General features: G+C 36.3%; 1 protein-coding gene across 3 annotated transcripts in view; it reads right to left on the minus strand.

The window, feature by feature from the left end:
* The window catches only part of GABRB2 (gamma-aminobutyric acid type A receptor subunit beta2), a 112,527-nt gene that overhangs the window by 45,847 nt on the left and 45,700 nt on the right, over positions 1-20,980 (minus strand). For all 3 annotated transcript variants that reach the window (XM_081932588.1, XM_081932587.1, XM_081932586.1), the window contains exon 6: positions 10,269-10,351. In XM_081932588.1, the coding sequence (XP_081788714.1) occupies positions 10,269-10,351 (83 nt within the window). The remainder of the gene's footprint in view (positions 1-10,268; positions 10,352-20,980) is intronic.

A 20,980-nucleotide genomic window follows, 5' to 3' on the forward strand; every position in this document is an offset into this window, starting at 1 on the left:
ATGTGTAAACATCTTTGCTAAGGTTCTACATTTAGGCAAGAAAAACGAAATGCACAGGTACGGTATATGTGGTACCATGCTCAATAGTAGTAACTGTGAGAGGCATCTTGGAGTCCTAGTGGACAACCATTTAAATATGAGCCAGCAGTGTGCAGCAGCTGCCAAAAAAGCCAACACAGTTCTAGGCTAGATAAACAGAGGGATAGAATCAAGATCACGTGAAGTGTTAATGCCACTTTATAATGCCTTGGTAAGGCCACACTTGGAATGCTGCATTCAGTTTTGGTCACCACGATGTAGAAAAGATGTGGAGACTCTAGAAAGAGTGCAGAGAAGAGCAACAAAGATGATTAGGGGACTGGAGACTAAAACATATGAAGAACCGTTGCAGGAACTGGGTATGAAAAGAAGGAGTAGGGGAGACATGATAGCAGTGTTTCAATATCTCGCGAGTTGCCACAAAGAAGAGGGAATCAAACTATTCTCCAAGGCACCTGAGGGCAGAACAAGAAGCAATGGGTGGAAACTAATCAAGGAGAGAAGCAACTTAGAACTGAGGAGAAATATTCTGACAGAACAATTAATCAGTGGAACAGCTTGCCTCCAGAAGTTGTGAATGCCCCAACACTGGAAGTCTTTAAGAAGATGTTGGATAGCCATTTGTCTGGAATGGCATAGGGTTTCCTGCCTAGGCAGGGGGTTGGACTAAAAGACCTCCAAGGTCCCTTCCAACTCTGCTATTGTATTGTATTGTATTACTGTATTGTATAACCTTGAGAGTGGAAAATGTCATCTATAAAACTTTTTATAAATATTTTCTTTGTATGCAGTGGATGTTAATTTATAATTTCTATCCCATAATTTCTGCCATTGGTCTAACTCAATCGAATAGTCAAAATTTTTAGCCCATACTATCATTGTCTCTTTTACTTGTTCCTTCCTCTTAACAAATAGCTATATATTTTCTTTATTAACTTTTCATCTGTCCCAGTTAATATCTCATCTAAATCTGTTAACATTCCTCTCATATGTAGAGTGTATCTGCACATATGACCACCATGTTATCTCAGTCGCTTGGTCACTCAGTTCCTGTTTACTTTTAAGTTCCCCCTTTTCATTTAAAATACATATATTTGTATCTCGTAACATTCTCTATATCAATAACATTTAGATAAATCAGTGCCTCCATTGTGGAAAGCCAGATCGGTAGTGTTAAATAATGTTGTTCTTTAATTTTCTCCCATACTAATTGTAATGCATTCCTAACATAATGTCTTTGGAAATAGCATTTTCCAAATGTATTTTGTTTTCTCCATACTATAAAAATGCATGCCAACCTAGTTCAGGAACCCTCCAAGATCAATAATCTTTTGTTCCTCTGTTCCATTCTTTCACCTAAGTAAGTTTTGAAGCCTGATAATACAATTCCCAAAAGGGTAGTCCAAAGCCAATTCTACTTTTAGAATAGAGGTTTCTCTATTCCAGAGAAAACTCTTACAGCATTTTCAAGCTTATCCCTGCTTTTTTCCCTTGCCAAATATATTTTAATATTGTTTTATTTAATTCTTCAAAATATTTTTTTTCCAGTTTTATTGGTATTGTTTGAAATAAATATAGTAATCTTGGCAAGATATTCATTTTATAGTGGCTACTTAATTGTCACACACCTTGCTGTTAGTTGAATTCCTAAATTTTTAATTTTCCTGATTATCTGTATATTTATTTTCCTTGTTAGTTCATTTTTCTGTGTGTCTGTAACATTTTAAACTATTATTTTGGTTTTTTCTTTATTTATTTTCACTCCTGAAACTTCACCATATTCTTCTATTTTCCTAATTAGTTTAAGTCCATTTTGTTGTGGGTCTTCCAAGATAAAGACCAAATCATCTTCAAATGACTGTAATTTATATTGTTCTTTTTTATTTCCATACCTTTATTTTCTATATTGTGTCTAATATTTCTTCCAAGACTTCCAATGTCAATATAAATAGTAAAGAAGATAGTAGACATCCTTTCTCTGCTGTATCTCCATTTACCATCACATTTGCTATTTTTTAATGGTATATTGCCTTTATCATGTATATAAATCTCTCACCAAAATCCATAAATTTTGGTTGTAACAACATAAATTGCCAATTTATGTTATCAAATGCTTTCTGCGCATCTAAGAAGATCAGCACCATTTTTTTCCAGGATGTGCTTCATATTATTCAAATGTATTTAAAATAATTCTCATATTGTTTTTAATCTTTCTCTTAGGCAAGAAGCCATTCTAAATTTATTTAGAAACTTTTTAGTCTCTCTGTCATTATTGAAGGACATATTTTATAGTCAGCATTCAGTAGGGACGTGGCCTATAGTTTTTTTTTATCTGCATTAAATCGGAGTCTTCTTTTGGAAGAAATAAGTAATATCCTTGACAGAGGCTGTCTTAGTTAGAGGAGAAAAAGAATAACTTTGTTTGGATGGCTGTCTACAGAAGATTCTCCTCACCAAATGGTATTTGGTAGGTTGCTAATGGCATTCATTCATTCAATATGGAAATCTAATTCTGGGTGATTAACAACATTCAAAAATCAAGATTCATGATGCTGTTTACCAGCTTTCTGAAAACATAGTAACATAATTCAAAGATTAAGATTGAAGTACAATCACCATACTAATAATACAAAGCTCAGCTTCTCCTTTTCATTAGATCTAGGTAAGGATGAAAAAAAAATACTTAATGTACATATAACTCTGTTCATACACCAGATGAAGGTTAATAAATTGAAACTCAAGACGTATGAAATAAATGTTCTATTATTTGTTCTGGAAATAACAAGTAATACTCCTACAGAGTCACATTTACAGTTTATGAGTGCATCTAAATTAATAAATTAATCTTTGTTGTAAAAGAGGCTCCTGCTCCTTTTCTTCTCCAATTCATTGCATAGTTCTTACTTATTGCATTATTACTATTATTAATATTATTTTAGTCTGCCAAGCTGGTGCTGCAGCTAAAGTACTACAGAGCCTGGCTCTGTCATTTAATAACTCATATCTTTATGATCTCCTTTATATTTTAATGTTTTATATCTGTCTGCATTTGAAGATGATCTGGAGCCTATACCGTGTTTCCCCGAAAATACGACATGTCCTCATAATGCAGCCATGCCACATTTTTCTGGTAGGCAAAAATATAAGCCCCCCTGCATATAAGCCCCCTAGACAACCCCCCATCTCCAGCCAAGCAGAGTGCCACTCACCAACCTAGTAGTACCCCAAAGATGCCAAGTCGCAGGAACCTGGGGGGGGGGCAAAGATGATTGCGTTGCTTGCTGCCTTCAGGATACCGCTAGGTTGGCAAGCAGCACTGTGCCCAGCTGAAGAGGGGGGTTGCCAGGTGGCTGCTCTCTTGTGAGCGGGCTCCCAAAGAGCCATGCACAGCCTCATGGGCGAATGGCTATGTTGCACTATCACAGCAGTGCAACACAACAGCCATGAAGCGACCACGCTCACAAGTAGCCACCCAGCAAACCCCCTTTGCAGCCAGGCACAGCGCCATTCACTGACCTAAGGGTATCGCCAAGCCACATGAGTGCCTGTTTGCTGCCGCCCGGCTCCCATGGCTTGGCGCCTTCCAAATGCCAGTGAATGGCGCTCTGCAGAGCTGGAGAGAGGGGTTGCGCGAACGGCTGTTCTGCTCTCGCTCACCCACTTCCCAATGCATGGCCCAGTTCTCTTTACAGAGCCAGGGCACCTCCGCCGCCGCCATCCCAGCCTAGCTTTTTCCGCGGCTTCTAACCTGAGTCTTTCAGTAGTGGCCGCTCTGGGCACATGCTCTATGGTTGCACACTCTGCAGGCAGTTGGCCCACAACCATAGAGCATGCGCCCAGAGCAGCCATTGCCGAAAGACTCGGGTTGGAAGCCGTGGAAAAAGCCAGGCTGGGATGGTGGCGGTGGCGGAGGTGCCCTGGCTCCGTAATGATGGCTAGGCCATGCATCGTGAGGCTGGGAGGCGGGTGAGTGAGAGCGGAACAGACGCTCGCACAACTCTCCTCTCCAGCCATGCCATTCACTGGCATTTGGAAGGCTCCAAGCTGTGGGTGTCGGGCGGCGGAAAACAGGCGCTCTATGTTGTAGATGCCCATAGTGCTTGCTTAACAGCTGCTGCAAAATAGGCTAGAAAATTACTTCTGGTTATGTGTATGGCTGTAGTAACTTGATAGGATTTCCAGTCCCAATTTTAGCCGTAAGTCAAGGATTACTTGTATTCTCCTCCTGAATATAAATCATATTTGAATTTTTAAATAAGCCACAACTATTTCAATGCATTTTGCAAATGCTCCATGGAGGCTAGTTAACCTTAACAGAAGAACTTTGAATTGAAAAGCCTGTCCTCTCAACAAAATTTTCAGGGAAAAGGGGATGTGCCCTTTAAGTCTATTATAGGGAACCAAACCTTACTTTTCAGGAAGAGGGGAGATATTTTAGCATGGTAGCATTCTGAAATTCCAGGGAGAAACACACTTCTGAGTACCTGGTGATGGGGCAGAATCATTTGTTACACTTGGGAAATAAGGGGAACTGAAGCTCTGCTCTGACTGTGTATGAGATACTGTTCAATGGCTCCTTTTTATAATAATGTGTTTATTTCATCTTAGAGAGACAATGGTTTGAAGCAGCATCAATTACACATTGTCAGTCTCTTATTGAATTCTGCAGCATAACTTGTTATTATAATGTTTAGGATCCAAAAGCAAATAGAGGTGTTTCCACAGTAACATAAAACATTACCAAAAATGAGTTTTGCAATACTGGGCAAGAAAGGTATAATTCCTAGGCATCCCAAAATTTCTTCATTAGGCTGATCAATGCCAAATTTATGATGCTGCCTTTAACAATATTGACACAGGAGATACTGAGTCATATGAATTGGAATGAATGGCCTGAAAGCTATATGTTCTTGAATGATTCAATTATTTGTTGAATTGGTAAGACTTCTGAACAAGCAATAATGAATAATTACTTGGAATAGCAGTTGCTATTTTCTAATTTCCAGGTTGATTACCTATCTCTTTTTCTTAGAATAAGTTTGAAGAGTGTTTAGATTCAGGTGTACATTTACTTTCGCAGTACCAGAGAATTGAATCATGGATTGTTCTCCACTTCCCTGGTGCTGAAAGATTTGAAGGGCAGAGATTTGTGTACAAGAACTGAGCTGGGCTACGAATTTTGTTTTACTTTACTTTACTTTACTTTATTTAGATTTATAAACCGCTCCCTCTCCCCGAAGGGACTCGGGGCGATGTTTTGCTATAATGGGAACCATACAAGAGTAAATGGGTTTGCTTTAGCATATATAACAGCCATACAAATAGTAATAAATTGTCACTCTCTCAATTTAGAGAAAAGGAGGAAGGAGGAGGAAGGGGAAGGGAAAGGTTTCAGTTAAGTGGATTTATAAAATCTTGATAATAAAACTGTGCTGTGTCTCATGACATGCATAGATATATTGCCAAAAATCTTAGCTATGATAGATTCCAGTAGGCCTGCACAGGTGCAAATTCCTAAGTATGACACATAAAGACTATGATGAAAAATAGATATGTTTACCAGAAGTTCAACTAACTCTGTTCATGCAGAAAGAAAATCCATGGTGGTTACTACACACGGGGTTGGGAAAAGCTTTTTGAGATATAAGAACTACAACTACTAAAAGATGATTGAAATAATTAAATTTAACTTTTAAAAAAGCTTGCATTCTTTCCTGGTGTAATTTATAGCTCTTGTACTATTTTTTTACATGTAAATTATGTTATTTAAAAGCCAGAATATTGTAGCCCTGCATTAAAGTTTTCTGTTTGTTCCAGTTTCTATAAAGAAGATACAGTATGTTGTGAACTGCAAAGGGAAAGAAGCTTGATTTTCCAGCATATATCTAATAGGTTAAACTGAAAATAGGGATAATGACAAAATAATTGTTTCTTAATAAGCAAAATATGGGGTAATGCCATTGTTTGCACTAAAGTTATTCAGACAATAATTTAAAGGATTTGAACTACATGCATTAAAATAAAAGATGGGGAAGACATAGACAGAAATGTTGGGGAACATGTATAAACAAAACTGTAACAAGTGCTTCATCAGAAGTGGATCTGATTTTGCTAGTGATCCCCACTTCTGAGCTATATGAAGCTCATCTACATTAAGTTAAAGTCTGAGAAGACATGCATCCAATTGCATTAAGCCATTAATATTAAGGACTTCAAAGCAAAACTACATACTGTAAATCAGTATTCATATAATCTTGTACTGTTCTTTTTAAAAATGCTTTCTAATGGTGTAAAATCTGTTTTTCCTTAATTGTACAATTTCTACTTCTACTAGATTTATAATGTTACCCTCACTCTATTGGTCACTCAACTCACCCCCCCCATTTCCCCCTGTAATTTTGAACATACATGAATATCCCGATGTCATGCTAGGCATAAACAATAGTACTATCCTCTAAATATACATTTTCCCCAAATTCCCTGTTTCATTTTCATATATTTATTTTGTTGAAACTCTAAGAACAATTTTCATTTTTTTGCTTTGCCCTTTAAGTAGAGTTCTATTATTTAAATGTTCCTGAATGTGCTTCACAGAAGGCATTTTCAGAGCTTCTTTATGACCTAATTTTTTTGTTTGGGAAGGTATTGCATTTCCTTTGCTCAGAGATACTTAACACTGAGCTAAATGAAATCTAAGACATTCCATCCCGCTGATACTTTATAAAAAAAAGCACACAGCTGGCAATATACTTTGTAGGTTGTGCTAATGCTTTCTCAGGCAAGTGAAAGTAAATTGAAAATGTTTTTTTTCTTTAAAAGATCATGTTAGTCTTCTTAATTCTAGGTCATTATTGCTTGTTTGATGCACCTATAGAATTTAAAACAATCAAAAGCCCCCCTCTCTGAGGAAGATGGGCCCTTAAGAAATATGAAATATAATAAATAAGTTAATCTACACTAATATTACTCCATAGATTATTTTATTACTGTTACTGCCTCCAGAAGCTGTGAATGCTCCAACACTGGAAGTCTTTAAGAAGATGTTGGATAGCCATTTGTCTGAGGTGGTGTAGGGTTTCCTGCCTAGACAGGGGGTTGGACTAGAAGACCTCCAAGGTTCCTTCCAACTCTGCTGTTGTAATTGTAACATCTTTTTAAATAGTTATGTGCCCCCCCCAAATTAATTATACATAAAACACTGGATGAAATCCAGGTTTATTGCTATGTACTCTAGATTCCTTAGGAGGCAAAATGACTCAGTGGTTAAAGATGCAGTGCTTATCAGCTGAAAAGCTGACAGCCAGGGTTTGAGACCCGTATGCCATGCAAAGGGATAAGCTCCCATTCCTTTCCCCAACTCCTGCCCATCTAGCAGTTCAGAAGTATAAAAATGCAAATAGATTAATAGTTATAACTTCAGTGGGAAGGTAACCGCATTCCATGCGCCTTTGGCATATAGCCATGCTGGTCACATGACCACAGAAAATGTCTGGACAACGCATATTCCCTTGGCTAAGAAATGGAGATGAACACCATGCCCTAGAGTCGGACACGACTGGACAGGGGATAACTTTACCTTACTCTTGATTTAGTGACTTCACTGTCAATTCATAAAGAGAATATTGATGTACATGGAGTAGACTTCTGACTTGGTATTAGTAGTTTCCCAATTTTATAGAAATAAAATGATCTTGTTCCCTATGCACTTGTAACAATGGAAGAACAACGGGGAAAGGAAGTGGGTTACAGCGCGGACCTAATAACACTACTGATGATGCAGCAGAATCTATTTTGGCTGTTTTGGAATTCATCTTTTTTTAAAAAAAATATTATTTATTATAGTGCCTCCAAATCTGGGTAGCCTATCTAAAAGAACACTAGGCACCTTTGAGAATTATTGCATGCTGCAGCACTTTTAGTTGATAGGTTCAATTTAAACAAGCATTTGTGTTGGAAGAGAGGGTGCCATTGGGGTCCTTAGGTTTGATGGTCTTATTAAGCCTGTAGAAAATCAAAAGTCAATTTCTATCCCTGCTCTTGCGTTCATTTTACCCCATTCCTTCTGGACTAAGATTAGTAAAGATGACATCACTTACCAATTCCAGAGACATGACAGTGAATTACAGGTACTGAAAAGCTCTAAAGAAGACAGGAATATTTTTCCACCATCTTCTGGAACCTAGCAGACTCCCTAATATGTTAAAACTATATATACTAGGATTCCTAAGCACCATACCAGTAATTCTGAGAATTCAGAAGCACCATTTTATATGGAACTTGATGTTTATTTTAAGACTAAATTAAAGATACAAAATAGCTAATGACTAAAATACAAACCTGTCTCAGATAACACAAGTAGGATAGAAAACTAGAATACCCACACTTTCTTATGTGTCTCAAGCTATGTTATATTTTTTGAAGTTTTTCACACTATTGTTTTAATTTTGAGAATATTTTCATAGAAATTTGCAACATTGCTTGGCTATCATGGCATTATGTTCGCATTCTCTCCTAAATAAAAAGGATCCAGCAATTCTATACCATGTCATGTCCCTCAAACATATGACATATTTATTAAACTTCATCCAGAAGGGGGCAAGATGAAATTACACTGGGAATGGAAATCAAATTCTGATTTTGCAAAGGTTGAATAAGACATTCAAGTCTACGACCTTATTGGCACATTCTTTTCTTGCACAAATGCTTGCATAAATTGAGTCAATTAACTAAAATGCTATAGCATACAATAGTTGACAATATTTTATTACCTATTATAAAAATACAGAATTAAATATACATGCAATGGAAAGGAATTATGTATAATGAATCCGTAGAGTGAACCAGGAAAGAATTATTTAAAAAGCACAGAAAATACACATTTTGCTATGATGCAAATTAGAGTGAATGACACTTTTAAAACTGAAAATTGTTCATCAAGTAAACCAAACAAAAAAGCTTAATCCTTATGCCAGAAACATTAGTCCATTCGTCCAAAATATATTCTAAATATAGACATCAGAGCAACTAAGTTAATAGCATGCGTGAGAGAAAAGTGTTAACCAGTTGAATTCAGCAAACAATTGTAATGCAAATCAAGGTGATGGTTATCTCCCATATAAAGTCCTTCATGGCATAAGATCTAATTATTTGAGGAATCACCTACTGTATATCTCCTATAGTATCTACATATCCCATACAGTCTCATAGAATTGCCATGCTTTGAACTCTTTTAATTGCTCCAACTCCCCCCCCCCCCAAAGTTCCCACAGTTCACTGTAAGTCCAGGAGCAATGCTCCAAACACACACACACACACACACACACACACACACACCGGATCTCCACAAGTTCCTGGCTGCTGTGAGTCCAGAGAAGTAGCCAGTTCTGAGAGCAAACACAGTTCAGGAAACTTGTTTCCCGGGAGTCCTTGTTGAACAGACTCCCAGAGCTGTGTCACTGACTACTTCCCCATGGTCAGGCCAGGCAAGCAAGGCAAGTCGAACCCAGGCAAAGCAAGGCTAAGCACAGTAAGACAAGGTGGCAACAGGTCGACAACTGCAGGCATGGCTGGAAAAAGGTAACTTGTCCCAACAAGTGCGGCGTGTTCCCATGGTGTGTCTTTAAATCTTATTCCCCAAGTGAGCCTTGTGACGAGAGGTGGGGTGCTCTCCCCCCCCCCCGAGCCATTGGTTTTCCCTGTGCTGATCCGGCTACCTCTCCACCATCTGTGCTCAAAGATCGAGCAGATGAGGAAATCGCTCCTCCCTGGAGCTCCATCACTCCTCTGCTCCACTGTCTACTCTTTCCTTCTCCTCCTCCCTCGCTTGGTCATCCTGCACCCTCTCTCCATCACCGGTCATCCCTCCAAGGCCCAAGGGACCCAGGACTGTCTTGTCCTGCTCCCCCAGTTGCTTCTCCATGGTCAGAGAGGCTGGGTCCTCCTTGGATCCAGGCTCTATCAGTTAAATAATGTGATCTGGTTGGAACCTGTTATGGAGCCTGCCCTCTGAAACACCATTCCACTTAAGATTCATATGGCTCTGCCCCTGTCCCAGGTCCTGGGACAGGGGAGGAGCCCTGGGTGGTAGATTCCTTATGGATATTTTGGATTACAGTATTTATTCTGTATTACTATTAATTTTAATGGTTGTATCCTGCAGGTCACATGAGTGATATGGATTGCCTCAGATAATGAAACAAACAAAAAAATAGCATTTACAAAATACTTACAGCTTTCTATCTCTAATGTGCAGTTTTGTTCATCTAAGGGATATCTTCGTAGATCCATCATGCATGCAGCTGTTGTTGTAATTCTAGAAAAGACAGAGATGAAAACATTTTAAAAATTTGTTCAACCTGGTTAAAATCTAGATAAAAGACTGGAAAATTGATGCATCCATTCCATGTCACTCAAGGTTAGAGAACGATATATATATACATTCAAGAAAGTCATGTACTAGTTTTGCTTGGCTTTAGTTGAACATTAGTTTTGCACTTTATATTTCACATTAATTTCATATTTTGTTTAAAGACAGACTAATAACAATGGGAAAACATGTAAAAAGTCCAAACCACAAAATTCAGTCTATCAGTGTCTATAGAAAACATAGTGATAAGATCGAATTGGTTTAACTGATTCCAGTGAACACATTCCTGAAGGTAATTTGGTACCAAGCCATAAACTACTATTACTACAGGGTATTCAGCTGTCTTCAGTTGCATTTCCGGTTTATTTTCATCATTGCGTCTATTCGTTCATTTCATTTTCTACACCTCCTTAATAAAGGAGTCTATTGGGATATGTGAGAGAAATGAAAGCTGCTTTGGGGCAATCTCTATTTCCTTCACCATCTCATAGTTCTAGAGATTGACAAAAACATGTGGTGAATAGCTCACAAACCTCTCTCACACAAAGACACGTTAATTTAGCAGGTTCCTGTGTTTCAGGTCGGCATAATGGAGTTAAGACAGAGAAATAATTGTTTAAGTAAATGTTTGCCAAGTTTGTAGAATCATTTTTCAATTCTAACAATGTCAGTGATTAATTTGTGCTATTTTGTATAGCATCTCTCAGGAGCATAATATCTCTACCCCCAATAATTGGAAAATATTGCATTTTCATTTATTTATAATAATTGTTTTAGTATTCCTTCTCACAGTATAGAAAATCAGTGAAAGCAAGTAATTATTCTGCAAAAACCAATATGTGGTTTTGGAATTCTTAGACCAATATTTTTCAAACTTGGAAACTTTAAGATGTGTAGACTTCAACTCCCAGAATTCTCCAGTGAGCATCCAGTATGAAAACATCTTAATCAAATAACATAATACAGGCATTAGCAGGGCATTTTCTTTTCTTAAATTGTGCAGCTGGCCAGCAGTTTAATTTAAAAAGAGCATTATTATGATTGTTTCTTTCTTCAAAAAGATTGCAGTTCATTTACTAAATCTCAGAAGATTCAAAAATATTGGAAACATAGTAAAAATAATATCCCCTTAAGGTGAGGTTCAGTTCTCTATGGTTTCATAGACATGTCTATGTAGTTATTTTAGCAGCAATAGTGAGAAGATTTCACAATGCCTTTTTCAGTTGAGTAGAATACCATAATGCCCTGGAGATTTCTACTAATGCCCTGTGACTGTTCCTTTCTTTCTCCCAGGCTCAAGTTTTCTTTAACAAGATTTATTAACAGGGAAAGAGATTAGGTTACAGATATTAAATGAATTACTTTCATTTTTGAATCTAACTTATTTTTTCAGCTCATTAGGACAGACATTCCTTCAATTTCTTTCTAACAATCCTTTGCTGAACTGGTTGACTGGCTGGCTGCTTGTTTCCTAGACAACTGAGGGATGTGCAGGGATTTGTTAATATGTTCTTAACTGTCTCTGGAATTCTTATTGGGCAGTGAAAACATACAGTATCATTAGATCCCTTAAGTATTCTCCAGAATCAAAAGTTTAAAATACTTTTTTTTTAATATAACCACATATTCTAAAACTCCCATTCATTATTTTAAAATAGCTCATACATACATCAACCTCAAACTGCTAATCAGCAATCTTCCTACTGATCTATCAGTATATATATATATATATATATATATATATATATATATATATATATATATATATATATATATATATATATATATATATATATATATGTGTGTGTGTGTGTGTGTGTGTGTGTTTGACTCAGAAGACTTTTATTAGAATCATTATCAGGAATTATCAATGCATAAATACTGAGTACAGTAATTTTTCTATGTAAAACAATTAAGAAAACTGCCCTTGTAGCTCTTCCCAGCATTCTGCTTCTTGAAAACAACTGTCTTTTTAATAGATGGATGGGTTGGCAGCACTCCCAATTATAATATATGGAAATTTGAGGACAAAATTGTCTTGTGATTATTTTCTCTTGTGCATGGAGAGATAAGCTTTGAAGAAAAATGTTTTGGCTTTTTTTCTATTGTCTTTAATTTACTGAATGTCAGTAAAAAATAGGATAATTCTATCTCAAAGCCCCTTGTGAAAAATCTAAGAGATTTTTTTTTCCACCATTTGCAATAATCACATAAGTAGCAGTTTATAAAACCCCAGAATTTTATTATTTCAATTTATATTATTCTGGGGTCATCTCACAGCAACTGCCTTTCATCTCATTTTCTGCCTTAGACCAAAAAAAAAAAAATCTTTTATGTGAGGCTTTTCACTTTTAATTAATTTTACAATTTATTTGTGATTTTTACCTTTTCATTTTGTGTTCTGCGTTTTTAAAGGTTGTTAGTCTCCTATGGACTTTTTAAGAATACAATATTCTCATTTGAAGTGAACAAAGAAATCAAAATATTTAAAGCGACAAAGACAATTAACATTATTTGTTGAAGTCACTTGAGTGATTGGACACGCAGGCCTCTGAAATTATGCAAACATTTTAAGGCAACATTTCTTGCTAAACAGTGACAGCCTAGGGTTTGGGGATTTTTACATTCTGCCAAAATAAAATAGGTGTTTTCAAATCACCTTTTGGGGGGGATGGTGTATTAATAATGTGTTATCAAGCATATCTTTTACCTAGTTGTTAGCTAACCAGTCCATTCGTTTGTAGCTTATTCATTGTTATTGTGAAACTTGTTGTATAAGTGACTATTTTGTCACTTATACCAGAGGAGCCAAACATAAACAATTCCGGGACAGCACAGAATCTAAAATCAAACATTTTCTTCAATTATTAATGTGGTATGAATGAAGTTTGATTTTAGCAGAATATATTTATGCCTGGCAAAACGCATAAGTACACAGTTCTATTGCTGGATAATCAGTAAGAGTTGGCCTCACAGGTCTTGGACCATCTGGTTTAAGTGACAAAATAGCTTATTGGCTCAGCTATACCTTATTGGACGTGATAAGCCAAGAGGTGAAGCCAGAAGGAGGTTGCTGTATAACCAGTGGTGGGTTCCTGCCAGATCGCACCGGATCGCACGCTCCCTTTCGGCGCTGAACCCGGAAGTACGTTCTTGCCCCGCCCCTGGCGACGGGACGACGCTTGCCTGCGCTCCACAAGCTCGGCTGGGACCGGAGACGTTTCCTCAGCGGAGCGGAGTGCCACCTCCACTGAAGACATTGCTGAGCAGAGAAACGTCTGCGGTCCCAGCCGAGCTGGTGGAGCGCAGGCAAGCGTCATCCCGTCGCCAGGGGCGGGGCAAGAACGTACTTCCGGGTTCAGCGCCGAAAGGGAGTGCGCGATCCGGTGCGATCCGGCAGGAACCCACCACTGTGTATAACCTAGATAATACCCCTGGGCATAAGTTCAGGTTATAGATCACATGGAATAAAACTAAACAAATGAACAAATTAAAGACCTTGTTCGAATTGATTATGGCAAGTTGTAGAATGCACTTAGAAAAGTGGGAATCCCAGAACATCTTTATTTCCTCATGAGGAAACTATATATAGATCAGGAAGCCACAGTATGCAAATAACATGGTGAAACATAAGAGCTCCAAGCGAGACAAAGCTGTATGCTCTCCCCTCATTTATTCAAGCTACATGCTGAATATGTAGTAAGGGAAGCCGAATTGGAAGATGAGTGTGGTTTTAAAACTGGAAGAATAAATATCAGTAACCCGCACCATCCTGATGATACTACTATAATAACCAAAATCGCAAAAGATTTGCAAACTGTAGTAATAAAAGACAAAGAGCATAATAAAACATGGGATTGAAATTAAATATAAAGAAAACCGAACTATTGATATCAAGCACAATACATAGCCAGCTTTCGAATTGACAATAAAGATATCAAAGTGATAAATAACTTCTGCCATTGATTAGCACTTGGTGGAACTGCAATTAAGGCCTTGAAAATATATTTAAATGCTATGATTTGTTTTTAACCTACAAAAATCAGAATCATACAAACAGGGTGTTGCTGTGACACACCATGAAAGCACAAGTTGGACTTTGAAGAAGCAGGAAAGGGAGAGTATTGCTGCTTTACAACTTTGGTGTTGGCAAAGACTCCTAATAGACAACCAAGAAAACAAAAATGTATTCATTCAAGAAATCAAGTCACCCAAAGGTACACATGGCCAGGCTCAAATTATTCTACTTCAGTCGCATTATGTGAAGATCTAGCTCTCTAGTGAAGGCTGTAATCCTAGGAAAGGTGGAGGGAAAGAGTGGAAGAGGATGTCCAGAAGTAAAGTGGATGGACCCAATAAACAGTGGGATGACTGCATCATTCAAAGATGAAATAACAGGTTTGTTATTGTCATGGAGAAAACATTGAAAAGAAAGAGAGAGAGAGAGAGAGAGAGAGAGAGAGAGAGAGAGAGAGAGAGAAAGGGAGAGAAAAGAGAATTGTATAAAATGCAATTCTAATTTCTGAATTTGCTAAATGAATCCTATTTAAATTTCAGATTATTTGAGTGAAACAAGAGTAAAATATGGAATTCAAACTTAGAAACTTTCAATTTAATTATATAAATTAGCATTTTTGGTATTATCTTAGTTCATTTATTCTTGGTCCAACTCTTCTTTAAACAGTTTCCATAACAAACTTCTTTAATATTCCCTTAGTATCAAAAATATGCTATGCAAAATGTTTAGGACATGTTTTTCTTCCTAACGTTCTATCTTTATTAGTCTAATAATCTTCTAATTTCACTTTACATTCCTTTTCTTCTTTGCTCAATTTAATTCATCAGCATCGCCATGCCAATGAAAGCCAGTGAAAACTATGGCTAACAGCTTGCCCCTACTGTCAGTACAGAATATTTCAGGTTTTTAAACAGCTGTGAAGTCCTTCCAAATATTATACATGTTATGGTTCTCCTCTTTTTAACAGTCATTGCAGCACAGCTTGTACTTTTTCATTTCATTTCCAACTGAGCCTACTGAAACTTCCTCTCCAATTAGAAATATGCATCTAAAGCTTAGGATCTTAATTCATACATCTAATAAAGATTGCAGTTCAGAATAAAATGAATGTTGAAAGGAATGTGTTAATCTTTAAAGTGCTAAAAAGTGTGATTGAGGAAACAAAAAATTAACTGTTTCAAACAAATTCTTGATGAAAAGGGTTATATAATTCAGGGTTATCAGTCTGAAACACCTCAAAATTAATCAAGAATTACAGCTAAGAAAGATAAAAGTTCGTGATTTCATTCATTATTTCTAGATATGGAGATTTCCAAAAATCAGTGGGGAGATCTAAAAATTGTTACACGTAGAAGACCAGAGAATATTTTCAACTGAACATATTCTACAACAAAGGTGGGGGAAAAATGAAAGAAAAAAAGATTTTTTAGCCAGCTACAAGAAATGTTTGGAAGCTATAATATTTCCACCAAATGAGGTTTTACAAATTAACTGACTAACTACTGAAAAGGTGTCCAAGCTTCTATAATTGGCATATTCTCTATTTTGTTATTTGAGTTTGTAAACAACTGCACATAAATAGTAAATGTATGCTCAAATTTGAAGAAAGATGTGTCATGTAAATATTTTATTGGTCTATGAGTTTGCTGAAGCATATTGCAGAAATCACTTAGGGATTTATCCAAACATATTGTATAATTGGAGTTGGGGTGCTTCAACATTTGCATGTAACTTGATATGCAAACATGATTGATAGGCAGATAATAGAATATGTAAGAGGTATAAATAATTAGGGCACCATCCCCGAGCAGCTTCCCCCCCCCACCTGAATTATTTTTCTATATCTTTTGATTCTCTCATGTTTTGTCCTAACTGATTAGTATGCTGAAAAAAATAGCACGGGGTTTAACATAAAAAGATGTTACATACAGAATTTCACTTGACACACTGAATTGCCAAATATTTTCCAAAGTCTGTTACATTTAATTCAATAGCATCTTTGCATACATGTAGATTCATATTCTCAAGAATTAATTGGATTTTTCTTCATCATCATCATCATCATCATCATCATCATCATCATCATCATCATCACATATAGCTGCAATCTATAGACAGAGAAATACTAGGACATTTTTAAATATTTACATCCTCAAAATAATCTCTAGAGAATATTTTGTCTGAATAGCCCACTGATATTGCATTCATAAATAAACATTAATGACGTAAGCTATCATCCATTTATGAATAAATGTTTTCATAGCTCATCCTTAGGCAACTGCCAGCTCCACAGAAAGAAGAAGAGACAGAGGTTTTAGAAAAGAATTCATTTCTGAGTTGGAATACTTCAAAGCAATACTTCAGTTTTACTGACTGCAATTTCTTTTGCCTTTCTTTGAGGAACTTTAAAACAAGGTTATTTAAATATCCAAAAATATGGTCATTAGAAGAAGTAAGACTGAGCAATCTTTGAATGATTATCCTACTTTACATTTTAGAACTGTACCTTAAACATAAAAATCTAAGACAGCAAATATTACTAGATACAGGGCCTGAAATTACAACTCCTATCTCCTGTCTTTGATTTTCCTACATCTATAAAACCACTTTGAAATCCATACACATAACAATATAGATGGATTATTTGAGACCCTAGAGAGATAATGATGAGATGGTGAATGAGATGAAAAGCTTATCAAAACGAGTTCTGTAATCCTACAGACTATAGTATTAAAAAAAATTTCTTCTTGAACCTGCTTTGTGAGGCTGTTTAATGTCATTGCTTCATTGCTTCTTAAGTTTTAGCAAAACAAAACCTAATGCTCAATGCATTTTTAAATCTAATTCATATTTTCTTTACAAAAAGGAAAAACAATTTACCATAAAAACATATACCAATAGAACATTTTCTTGTAATAAAAGTATTGTAGCATCTTTTTCACAGAAGCATAAGTAAATCTTTTTTCACATAAGCATTCACATTTTTGTGAAAGTAGAATAAACCAATGTAAAATTAACTTCCAGGTAGCACTTGCCTTTTTGTTGATTAATTTTGTATTTTATGTTAGACTTTTATCTTTTCATAGTTAGAAGTTTTAGAGCAATATTCACTACCACAGTGAAAAGAAACATTCAAGACTACTTCCAGAACTATCGATTAAAATATATTTGCAGTTGGCTTGCTGTTCCTTTTGGCAGATTTTCTGACTAAGAAATATATATATATATAGTTCTCCATGAATTCTCACTGGGATTCTATTTGTAATTGATACATAGTTTCCTACTAATATATATATATATATATATATATATATATATATATATATATATATATATATATATATATATATATATATATATATATATATATATATATATATATATATATATATATATATATATATATATATATATATATATATATATATATATATATATATATATATATATATATATATATATATATATATTAGTAGGAAACTATGTATCAATTACAAATAGAATCCCAGTGAGAATTCATGGAGAACTAGTCATTCCTGAAGGACCAGGGACATCATAATGGCAGAGTTCTAAATTAGGAGTGTCAAACTCATGGCCCACAGCCTGGATGTGTCATGCGCTGGACACACCCACCCGTTTTAGCAGGGAAGGGGGGGAGTTGTGATCCATCACGTAACGAAAACGTGTTGTGAGTTTGACACTCCTGTTCTAGATTCTGGCAGTGCAGTCTCTGCAGAAAAAGAAGAGATCATGAGATTGCCCACCGGTAATCCAAACAGCTGCTCCTCATGAATAGACTGCAGGAACTGAAGTTTTTATGCTTAGCTTGAGTTGAGCAGTTGAGAGTTGAGGGATTTCAATCAAGCTTGTAGCCATAATGCAGCCTATATGGATGTAAGGCTCACCTGAGCCCATTTCTTAAACAGTTATATCTAACTAATTCATAGCTGAAGAGAGAGTAGCAGGATAAAAAAAATCCACTTGGTGAATCAATGTTCTTTCAGGATTACAAAGGGAAAACAACATTTGAAAAAAAAAAACTTAACTAGAAGAAGGTGTAAAAAAGTTGAAAATGGATACAGGATACAGTTATTTTTAAAGATTACTTTGTGGTGAAAGTTCTTTTGAACTGATTGGAATTAAAATAGAGAAATAAACTGGACTTTGTGGAATTTTGTTTGTTTGTTTACCATTAAGGAATGCAGACAACTGATGGGTGTTACAAAACAAAATCATAAAGGTACTATCAGCCAGAGTGTGATGCTGGCTGTAAATATAGAGATGCTGACTGTGAGCCTGACTGTAACTGTAACTAATGCTATTTGATATAAAAAAATTAAGGGCACAGGAAGACAAAATAGGGGAAAAATGAAGCTTTTTTGAGAAACATTCATTTTGAGGTAATAATAGTATAATGGCAACCACCAGAAAAGCTGTAAAATTAGTAGGGTGTAGGGATATATAGAACAACTTGCAGTGAGAGGAATTACACCACATTTGATTCAGAAAATATTTGAGCAACTAAACAGTAAGTTATCTGAATTATTTGGTACTAAACTGACAGAGAATGGATGAAGGATGAAAGAGAGATGAAATAAGAACTTAAGAAGATGAAAAGGTCTGTGAAACGACTTTCTGGAGATGTAAAACAAATTGGTGGAAATTTTAGAGCATAAGGCAGAAGTTATAGACTGAGAGTTGGAAAGAAAACTACATAATTTGGCTCTATTGGAAAAAAGCTTTTTATTTTTTTGCATTTGAATGAGAAGGCCATAGAAAAAAGTTGATAAATTCTATACAATGAGTACAAGATTTGTGAGGATAGGAAAAGTCCCAAAAGATTTTTTGCTACACTTTGTGAGGTAGAACAAGAGATCAAGACTGAAAATTGATAATACAAATGTAATTATTCTTAAATACATTTATTAGAATCTTGCACGAGAGAAAAAAGTATTCTTTTTTTAAACTAATAGATTAATGCAGAAGATTCAATTTTAATGGGACAAACTGGAAGGTGTGATTTTTACTTTTAAATAGGAGAAATTTTAACTGATTTTGATTCTGTCCAAAAGGCAAGGAAAGCTCTTGAGGTGTCAGATGAGATTACAAAAAAATTCCAACAAGTGAGAGGGATCTTGGAGTTCTAGTGGACAACCATTTAAATATGAGCCAGCAGTGTGCAGCAGCTGCCAAAAAAGCCAACACAGTTCTAGGCTGCATCAACAGAGGGATAGAATCAAGATCACGTGAAGTGTTAATACCACTTTATAATGCCTTGGTAAGGCCACACTTGGAATACTGCATTCAGTTCTGTTTGCCACAATGTAAAAAAGATGTGGAGACTCTAGAAAGAGTGCAGAGAAGAGCAACAAAGATGATTAGGGGACTGGAGACTAAAACATATGAAGAACGGTTGCAGGAACTGGGTATGTCTAGCTTAAGAGAAAGAAGGACTAGGGGAGACATGATAGCAGTGTTCCAATATCTCAGGGGCTGCCACAAAGAAGAGGGAGTCAAACTATTATCCAAGGCACCTGAGGGTAGAACAAGAAGCAATGGGTGGAAACTAATCAAGGAGAGAAACAACTTAGAACTGAGGAGAAATTTCCTTACAGTTAGAACAATTAATCAGTGGAACAGCTTGCCTCCAGAAGTTGTGAATGCCCCAACACTGGAAGTCTTTAAGAAGATGTTGGATAGCCATCTGTCTGAAACGGTATACGGTTTCCTACCTAGGCAGGGGGTTGGACTAGAAGGCCTCCAAGGTCCCTTCCAACTCTACTATTGTATTGTATTGTATTGTATTGTAAGTGCAACAGAAAACTGAAAGGGGTGATACTGATCAAGGCAATATAGGAATGGATTTTTCCAAATTTTTTGGCTTGATTATGGATTACAAATGCTGGGTCCTCATTTTACTGACGTTGAAAGGCTGGAAGGATGAGTCAAACTTGAACCACTCAGAATCAAACTCCTGGATGAGCAGTAAGTTAACCTGCAGTATTGCATTCTAACCATTGCACCACCACAGCTCTTTTGAGGGATCCCTTAAGTAGAATAGAGCGATCTCCTCACAGTGGGTTAGAGCCAGAGGTGGCATTCACTTACCTTCCCTACCAGTTCACAAATGTGAACATGCTTGTGCATACACACCACTTTCTATGCATGCGCAGTGCTTGCGCATTACATCGGGGCAGGTGGGTGCAGCCTCCCACAACCACCACTACTGGTTCGCCCAAACCGGATAGAACTGGCTGAATACCACCTCTGGCTAGAACTTCTGACATTAAAATCATTCAAGGCAAATTTCCAAGAGTTTTCTTAGATTTGAAGGACAATTTAGGGCTGGTTTATATATGGAGACAGAAAAATGGCTATTTGAGAAAGCACAACTATTTTTCTGGAAGTCATGGATCCTTTTCAAGTACAGATATACGTTTCATTTCAAAGAACATGGCTATTAAGGTTTCTAAAGTAGATATATTTCAAAATATTTCTTTGAATCATAATTTTGTTATTTTGTTTAATCAGATAATTGGGGGCAATATGATGACTCT

The sequence above is a fragment of the Natrix helvetica genome, assembly GCF_964273705.1.
Source record: "Natrix helvetica genome assembly, chromosome: 1".
Lineage (NCBI taxonomy): Eukaryota > Metazoa > Chordata > Lepidosauria > Squamata > Natricidae > Natrix > Natrix helvetica.